Below are 9,770 nucleotides of genomic sequence, written 5' to 3' on the forward strand. Positions count from 1 at the left end.
CCCACCCCACCCCACCACCACCACTTTGTCTCCAATTTGCGGGAGAAAACACATCCGAACCATTCAGCGGACCGATACACGTCCCACACTGGATGACTTCCATGGTCTGGACCACAAGGTGCGAACGTATGCGGGCGGTTTGAGAGTCGGTGTTGTAGATGCCCTGACCAGCAGTATTCAGACTAACATTTACCTCGGTTTTTGAACTGATATTTTTTACTCCCTTCTTTTCGGTTTATATGGCTCAATTCAAAAATCTCACCAATCAAGATAGATGATGAATGGTGGAATATTTTTTGTAATTTGCAAAAGCACTCAATTAATGCTCTTGTTTTTCTTAAAAAATTATGTCTACCAATGTATTAATTACAATGCATGCATGCATAAAGTACATGCATTGGTTAATTTTCTCTTAATAGTTGCATGCAATGATTTAATGCATCTTAGAATCTAAACTTGTGATGAAAAACAATCAAATTGAGCCTTATAACATGGAAAAACTAAAATTTTGAGATAAGTCCTATAAATCGAAAAGAAGGGATTACCTAATCTCTCACCCACTAAACCAACACCATTATTAGTAGCCGCAAGTAGCAACACTACTAACTGTAGTTAATTTCCCGAATCATGGGTGTGGTGGGCCCTAGCTATCCGAATGAAGTTCCATGAGACGTGCAAAAAAGGCAGCATGCATCATTTGAGGGGAGTAGATACAGAGCTAGCCATATGTGCCTAGCTTGACTGATCCACAATCACGGGACAGTCAGGTTTTGTCTCAAAGCAAAGCAGCACGAAAGTTTAACGGTTTTCGCATACACGACCAAGACCCAAGTTAGGAACTGTATTTGGTAGGAAGCCGGGGAAATTACGATGATTTTAACCCCATTTGAAATTATTTTTGAACACCAACCACGTTCGAAATTTGAACGACATATTTTCTTTAGAGGAAAAGGGCTCCCATCCCGGCTCCATTTGAACGGCATCTCACACCTTAGGTCGGCCTTACACTACCCCATATTGTCACCGTTTCAGAACTACACTTGTCGTGCCGACGACTGCAAGGTAGCAACATGTCAGTGAGTCGACCCTGTACACCGATGTTAGCGCAATGGCACCGACATTGTGAGCTCAGGGCCATTGAATATGGCTCCAACCCCAAAGGCTAGCATGTGGTTCAACTTTTGTTTTGTTTTGCCAAGAACATGATAACATGATATGGTTCAAGTTTTGGTAACGGTTCATTGGATTCATCATCATCAATTTGCCGCCAAGATTCGGTAGAGACGAGTCGATCGGCCTGGTTTCTTTTCACACCAGAGCCGGATGGCAGTTGTTGCGAAAAATCAAACACACCTAAACTTTTCTAAGATGATTAGTTGAAAAATAATGCGTGCATTGCATGAATCCGGTGCATAAGGGCGCGTTAGGCTGTCGCTTTGCAACTCGTGACATTTTCTAATCTCCGATGGGGAACACAACGAAAGGCGATCAGTTATATAATCAGTCCGTGTAAGTGTCTCCTTGACCATGATTACAGTGCTTGACCTGTAGTTAATGTGTGTCAGGTCATTGAAAAATTAACTATCAATTTCTTAGGGCGCAGCCTGTTATAATTAAGTATCCACATGGCTAATGACTAAGATAACAAAGAGACAAACCTCAGGTTGATATCACTCCACATGCATATCTGTACTTGACCTTCTGCCCATCTTTCATAGATAGATATATCTTGCCCTTTGGCATTTTTATTTTTGCAGGGTGCCCTTTGGCAATTGTTAATTTCTTATGTTTAGAGTACAACCAAGGAATATATAACTGAATTCAACAGGCTGTTATTTGGATTTATCTGTAATATAATTTAAGATCTGGTGAACAGCTAGAGAGAATTATTTGATGTGTGCCTGTAGAAAAAATTATGATATAAGAATTAGACTTTAATTAGCAAAGTCTCAGCCAGCACAACACGCAAGCATGTGGGAGCCAAAGTATGAACAAGAAAGAGAGATATACACAGTGGCGAACTGGCGATGAGTTGGCGTAACGTCGAAATATCATCCGCCAAATAATTCCCTGCCACCAAGGCATATTATGATAGTAGGTTTTTGTTTTGTGCACTAGCAGTTTAGGGCTGCCCATATTTTAGGTTTTGTTTTCTCTTTATAGGGGGTGGATGCACAGTACCGTGGTGGTTACAGTGTCCTTGCACACAATTATCAGCTAACCACCTATTTTACTATAATCTACTCATATGAGTACATAGTACATCACATAATTTAAGGTTAGGATGTTTATATAATTATATTGTACTGTTTGTGTGATGCAGAATTTAACTTTGAAACTACCGTCGGCACTATTTTGTTAGTCGATGCAGGCACCAAATGCCAGGTTGTGCATATTTCTGGTAGTTCGAAAAAGATAAACACTCAAGCGCTTTGGGAGGTGCTTAAGAAACTTAGCTGGATTGGATGTAGTGCAATGCCACTTCAATTGGGTTAATACCCTCAACTTAAATAAGAGAGCTTATTATTTCCTTTTTATTGGAAAACATGTAGGGTCTCTTTAGTAAATATTTTTTTAGAGGATTATATTTCTTAGATTTCTTTATATGGAGCTTATTTGGTTTGTATGACTGGAAAACCTAGAGTTTTGCTATGATATATTTTACCTAAAATTTCAAAGAAAATTTCCCATTGAATACAACATCACAGTTTTGTTTCGGTGACAACTATAACATGCACATCAGTAAAAGAAAACTATAACACGCACACTTTTAGTAAAATTCAAGGGGATTTTGACTATTTTCTGTGGTGCAATCAAACTGCATATTTTACACATATTATGTTTTCCGATCCTGTAAAACCCATCATGCCAACGACATTCAACTTCAATTTTTTTTTTCTAGTTCTATGTTTTCAGTCCCACAAATCAAAGATGCATGCATTATTTTTCATAAATTTTATCTATTAAAAAAATAAGCAAGCCCTCATTTCCGAGTTTAGGATCAGGGACTGCCAATTTGACAATTGACTGATTTCCTGTTCAGCATCATCAAACTTTTGCACCATACAAACAACGAAACGTGACACTATCAACTTGAATGATTTTTAATATGGTATCAATCAAAATGCTGCACCATACAAACATCAACACATGTCACTATTAAATAAAAACCCATTTGACATGATTACAAAACCTCAATCATGACCTTGCTTGTTATGCTTTACATGGTCCAGAGCTTGTAACAAGCGAGTTTGCATTCATCACAAACTATTCAGATAACAAGCGAGTTTGCATTCATCATATTATTAAAACATACACTCTCTAAAGCCAAATTTGGATTTTGATGATCGATGGACTCGACTCTTGCCGGAACTAACAACTAACAAAAAGATAAAAACAATTATAAAAGAAGAGAAGTAAAATAAAACCATAATTCAACTACAAGAAAAAAACCATCCATGCCAAAGTCTATTACCCAAAATAAATAAATAAACAGGGACCAAAACTACCAACTAGAATATCCATTAGCTCCCCTAAAAAAAAAGAATGCCCAATAGCCAAAACACAGAAATGAAAGAAATATATGGAAACTAATAGGCACATAAAGAGAAGAAATGAGAGTAAAAAAAATGTTGACTGAAGCTGAAAATAAAACATTTCAACTGAAAAATAGCAATTCTGTAGAAGTATTTGCACCGACATTTCAGATCACTTGCCGCTAGTTATGGAAAATAAATTAGCAATTCCGTGGGAGTATTTGCACCAGTATTTGGAATCTCTTGCGGATAGTTTATCCCCATCCAGCCGAACAGCCGATCCTATCAACATTAAAGTGCATCCAAGAATACCCAGAACACCCAAGCACCCAATCCCAAAACATAAAGAACACCAAGTGGAGATACCACTCCCACTCCAATCCCTTCCCTCTTCTGTATCCAAGCTGTCCAACCCCAAAGAGGGAGAGAGAGAGCATCCCAACAGGCACCAAGCAAGTGCACACGGACCATCCCTCACTCTCCCTCCCCTCACCACCCCAGCAGCTACCTCTCAGCTCCCCGCTGTGCCCTCCTGTCAGTCCTACCACCTCCAGGCTCCAGCCAGCCAGCTACAATTCCCAGCTCCTCGCCCTCCAACCCCGCTCCACCACCTCCCACATGATGCCATCCCCGCAGATATACCCGCAGCAATTCAGCTGTCCTCTCACGCCAACCTGACACACCCTCCCATCCTTCCCGTTAGTTAGTTGCCGCTCGCCACCGCACCGCACCGCAAGGGCACTCGCCCGCCCTGCCCGCCCTCCTCACCTTGCTTCCGCAGAAAGATCCATTTGGTTGGACTGGCGGTGGTTCCCCTGCAGACTGCCTGCAGCGGTAAAGCCGCGCCCTTTTGTGTGTGCGCTTGCCTTGCCGCCGCGGCATCCGTCCCGCCCCGCCCCGTGGATAACTAGTGATAGATCTGGGAGGCGCAGATCTGACTGACCGGCCGGTGTTCGTCCTCCTTCCCGTCGGTGAGTGTTTGTTGGCTAAGAATTTGTTGGGGCCATGGGGAAGAAGGGCAAGTGGCTGGGCGCCGTCAAGAAGGTGTTCAGCCCTGAGTCCAAGGAGAAGAAGGAGGAGGTAATAATTAATTTGTGGCGGTGGCTCTTGCTTCGGGTTCTCCTCTCTACTAATTTATTTATGGAGTTCTTGTGCTGGATTTACTTAGATTTTACTGCTAGCTGCTGTGAGCTTGCTGTGGGTCTGATCAGGATTTGGCTGTTTCCTCCATGAATTAATTGCAAACAGTTCAGCTTATTGGTTCCTCTAGGGGATTTTTTTAGGCAACAGAATCTTGAAATTGGCATATTGTTTTGCTCACGCCAGCAATTAATTGCAGAGATTTCTTACTAGTACTAGTTTTGATAGCCTGTCTATTCATGGTGATGGTTTCAGTTGGGCTGTCATGTTTGGACAACATCTTTTCATTTCTTACTTGCCATTCAGTAATAACTGTAATTGCAAACCAGTCTTCAGCTGTATTTGGTCTCTCTAAGTTTGCGGCTGGATTGTTTTTGTTTTCTTTTTTATTCTTAGGAGGGTGGCATGTTTCCTCCATGAATTAATTGCAAGTTCAGCTTATTGGTTCCTCTAGGGGATTTTTTTAGGCAACAGAATCTTGAAATTGGCATATTGTTTTGCTCACGCCAGCAATTAATTGCAGAGATTTCTTACTAGTACTAGTTTTGATAGCCTGTCTATTCATGGTGATGGTTTCAGTTGGGCTGTCATGTTTGGACAACATCTTTTCATTTCTTACTTGCCATTCAGTAATAACTGTAATAAATAGGGGATACCATCTTTCCACCTACAATTGGATTGTCCAGTAGTTAATTTCACATATCTGTGATAAAACTAGTATTGTCTTTGCGATTGTGTTATCATAGTACTGTAATTTGAACTGAATTGTGATGACAACCCAAGCTTTGCCTTTCAAATGTACAGAAACTGAGGAAGAAGTTGGCTGCAAGAGACCCCAGTCCACCAGATCTAACACCTTCCACTTCCTTGGAAGTCAATGTTTCGATGCCGCCGCCGCCGCCGCCTCCCGCCGTTCCATCCCCGCACCAAACTGAGGAGGTTCAGGTCCGTGATGTTGAGCTGGAGCAGGAGCAGGAGCAGAGCAAGCATGTGACCGTGGAGGCAGCCCCTGATGCTCCTGCACAGACATCGTCGGCATTGCCACCTGGTGTATCGAGGGAAGAGCTAGCAGCAATCAAGATCCAGACCGCCTTCAGGGGATACCTTGGTAATTTGACATCAGCTCTTGAATTAGCAATTTCATGCCATTTGGAATGTTTTGTGAGCTCATTGTGACAGTTGGAATACTTAAATGGCTGGTTTCATTCTAACTATGTCATGAAATTTATAAAAATTAAAGATTAAACGTGCTTGCATGCAGTCTTTTATTTTCTGATGGCCGCTGATCCGGTCTTTGCATTTTTTCAACTTTGGAAGAAAAACTCTTGTATTGTTTATGGATTATGTCGCTGTACGAACATGCCTGAACACGCAAGCAAATCCCCATGGTGGCCTTCCTCAAAACTTTCTCTTATCCTCTTCTGAGGTTTAGGTATTATCAGCTCAACAACTTGGTCAGTTGCTTTTAATTTGAATTGAGGCCTCTTGGTGAAATTTCTTAGCTACTTACAGTTCCTCTGTTCTGTTCACAAATTTTGCATGGTAAATCAACTTTTATGGTTCAACAAGCCAGTATTCTTGCCTACCAGAATCCTCTGTTCTTTTTTCGACAAACCAATCCTCTCTTACTCCTTAAAAGCACTCATCGCCCCTTATGATTTACTCACTAATGTTCATTTACTCTGTATATGCTGTTGAAGAGGGCCTACAAAAAAAATCTTGCCAAATATCACAGAATAATCCATGCACATCTGTCAGTTGGTGGCAGCCACCTTTCATTATTCATTTGATTTTTTAATCATTTTTTGATGTTGATGGCATTGCTTTGTGGTATAGCCTTGATACAAAGGTAGCATGTCTTGAACTTGACTTTGTAGTTCCATTCCAAAAACATGATACCATATCCTGTGAAATTTTTATTTACTGAATAAGATTATGCTTTTCTTCCGCTATACATACTCCTTTTTCTCCCAACCAGGATTGCTATACATATTCTGAGAGTCAATGTAATAATGCAGGCAAGGAGGGCACTACGAGCCTTGAGGGGCCTTGTTAGATTGAAGTCATTGGTCGAGGGTAATTCGGTTAAGCGTCAAGCTGCAAGTACTCTGCGCTGTATGCAGACTCTCGCACGGGTGCAGTCACAGATACGTTCAAGAAGGCTGAAGATGTCTGAGGAGAACCAAGCCCTCCAGCGCCAGCTCCTGCTGAAACAAGAATTGGACAGTTTGAGGGTAGGCAAACCATCTCAAAACCTTCATCAGTAAAAATATTGTGTGCGCCACTGTTGTCCACTCAACTCGCTAGGCATCTACTAGTTTTTGTTATTGCACGAAAGAATTTTGCTTGATGAGTACTCCAATTTCCAGAAGTATCGCTTTCTCTTTTGCTCTAAATCTCGCAGTCGTGGGCAATTACATCTTTTAAGTGAGAGCATTAAGCATACTCTATTTTTTGAATGAATACCAGATGGGGGAGCACTGGGACGACACCACTCAATCCAAGGAGAAGATCGAAGCAAGTCTAATAAGCAGGCAAGAGGCTGCAATAAGAAGAGAGAGAGCGCTCGCATACGCGTTTTCCCATCAGGTAGGCCTTCCCGATTCTTAAAAATAGATGCCAATCTTCGTTTCATCTCATTCGACTATGTCATTCTTAAAATGCTTGAAAATTTGCACTATGCAGTGGAAGAGCAGTTCAAGGTCCTCCAACCCAATGTTTGTAGACCCAAACAACCCACACTGGGGCTGGAGCTGGCTGGAGCGCTGGATGGCAGCAAAGCCTTCTGAGGCCGGCCGCACTGGAACCGGCAAGGAAAGCAACATTGACCAGGGATCAGTGAAGAGCACGAGTTTGAACCTTGGAGAGGGCGAGATCACTAAAGCCTTCAACCGTAGGGGCTCCAAGCCAGACAAGTCGTCACCGACGACTCCAAAGCTGACCCGCCCAGCCTCCCGGCTGTCCCCTTCCACACCCACTGCCAAAGTGACACCAATAGTTGTGAAGAAGAAACCTGCTACACCGAAGAACGGGATTTCACAGGTGGATGACGATGCAAGGAGCGTGCTCAGTGTGCAGTCCGAGCGACCAAGGCGGCACAGCATAGCCACCTCAACAGTGCGGGATGACGAGAGCCTCGCAAGCTCTCCATCAGTCCCAAGCTACATGGCTGCCACAAAATCTGCTAGGGCCAAGTCCCGCCTCCAGGGGTCGCCACTGATCGATAGTGCAGAGACGACACCAGAGAAAGGAGGCTCTATTAGCGTTGGGTCAGCCAAGAAGAGGCTGTCCTTCCCAGCTGGAGGGGTGCCCCCCTCGCCAATGAGGCGGCATTCTGGCCCTCCGAAGGTGGAGAGTGTGGTGAAGGACATCGCTGTGACACCGCAGCCAGAGGCCCTGGCGATCAGCGGTTGAGACAAACAAGCAACTCATACAAGTGGAGACGGGACTATGGATTATGCAGATACACATATTTCACCCATGAAAAAAAGGTCAAAGTTCTTCGAATTGTTGCATTGTTTTCATCCAATTATTATTGTGACTACATTGTCGGCTTCATTAGGGAAGACTCTCGGTGTCGTCTGTTGGTCCATTCCATTTGTTGCTTGTGTAAAACCATATGGGGTTTGCTGTTTGTATGTACACAGGTCTTCTATTTATGCGAGCAATATATTTCTTCCATGCCTTTACGATGGTCCCAAATTCCCAATGAACTTGTTAATGTCAATGTAGCACTCTGCCCCAATAAGTACCCTATTTTTAATGTCTACACAAAAGCATATCAAATTAGTGGTTTTGTTCACTGGGTTACGCATGTACAAAATAAAACGATGGTTGGTGGTGGCCATGCTCTCACCATGGTTGGTGTCGGCCATGGTAGCGACCTCTAATCATGTTGCCTTTCTTATTACGGCAATTGCCCAGCATCCAGTTGAAATTTTTTTATCTTATATTATTCAGAAGTGCATTTCAAAGTGTCGAAGACATTCTCCCTTATCTTTTCTTTTTTGCTGAGGAAAAAAGATAAGGGAGAATGTCTTTGACGCTTCCAAATGCACTTTTGAAATAATATGATATTCTTGCTTATCTATGTGGAAATACACTGTAATTATGCAAACTTTCCTGCAAAATTCTGTTCATTGGGGCCTGCACAAAAGTATGAAAAGGTTGTCCAGTAAGAACCATTTTTGCCTTAATTTTGTTCTCTGCAGATGAACCCGAAACTGGTGTCAGAATGACAATACTACCATTGAGCTCGGTTAATTAGTAAATACAGTCAAGGTTCAAGCCAAAACATGGCATGTTTCACACCTTATCAGGTCCATGACAAGCCTCAGAAACATACTCATATCTCCACTTCTTAAACAGCTAACAGCAGTTTTAGATAGATGGACAGTAACAGCCAAGACATCCAAGCACAGTTCCATCACTAATCATGGCAATTGATCAAGCATTCATGGTCGAAGCACATTGCACAATCTATTAAGCATTAGTTTAGTTCATGCTAAACGAGCCCCAACATGGAAGTAGATAACTGAAATCTTCCAGGGGATGATCGGGTGTCTTAACTCCTTCCATTCACGTCTATGTTCACAAGCTTCAACTAACAAGTAAAACTATTATACCTTCTCGCCAGTGCTCGATCATCACACGCGCTTCAGCGTCTTCAGGAGGGTTGACGCGGCGGGCCCAAATCCCCTTCTGGTTGATCGGCAGTTGCTTGCAGAGAATGGACTGTAGAAAATATACCTTCTCTCCAACAAGCCAAGCTGGATTTGAGTTTGAGGCTGAAGATCTGCAAACTCTTTCTTCGGCACATAGGATGGAATCAACCTCGTGATAAACTGCGCGCTCAGCACCGACCTCCATATCGGTATGAACTGGTCCCTTGAGTACCAGAGGTCCTCTCCTCTGCGTGGTTTCCTTCTGACAGCCTGTTAAACACATAAATGATGGGAGATATCAGTGTTGATAACACAGTGCATATTTCGACGTGCATAAGCATTACTATGTAAGAACAATCAAATGAAAAACAGAGTCTTAGTCGAGTTTTTTGATCTCGACAGGTCGTTGCCAATGCAAGAAAATTAAACA

The 9,770-nt window shown here is 42.6% G+C and overlaps 1 protein-coding gene across 1 annotated transcript; it reads left to right on the forward strand.

The window, feature by feature from the left end:
- The first annotated feature begins 3,983 nt into the window (after positions 1-3,983).
- On the forward strand, positions 3,984-8,365 carry LOC125546449 (protein IQ-DOMAIN 2-like). The gene is made up of 5 exons (XM_048710712.1): positions 3,984-4,616; positions 5,481-5,784; positions 6,678-6,910; positions 7,146-7,265; positions 7,362-8,365. Exons 1-5 carry the CDS (start codon positions 4,542-4,544, stop codon positions 8,088-8,090), a joined length of 1,461 nt encoding a protein of 486 aa, XP_048566669.1. The 5' UTR covers positions 3,984-4,541; the 3' UTR covers positions 8,091-8,365.
- Positions 8,366-9,770: the final 1,405 nt, after the last annotated feature.

The sequence above is a fragment of the Triticum urartu genome, chromosome 1 (genome assembly GCF_003073215.2).
Source record: "Triticum urartu cultivar G1812 chromosome 1, Tu2.1, whole genome shotgun sequence".
Taxonomy (NCBI): domain Eukaryota; kingdom Viridiplantae; phylum Streptophyta; class Magnoliopsida; order Poales; family Poaceae; genus Triticum; species Triticum urartu.

Excerpts from the sequence above, each read along its gene's own strand:
- LOC125546449 (XM_048710712.1), top strand. The coding sequence starts at position 4,542 with ATGGGGAAGAAGGGCAAGTGGCTGGGCGCCGTCAAGAAGGTGTTCAGC. Across the intron at positions 5,785-6,677 it reads CGCCTTCAGGGGATACCTTG|TCAATGTAATAATGCAGGCA; the intron begins GTAATTTGACAT and ends ATATTCTGAGAG. Across the intron at positions 6,911-7,145 it reads AAGAATTGGACAGTTTGAGG|ATGGGGGAGCACTGGGACGA; the intron begins GTAGGCAAACCA and ends AATGAATACCAG.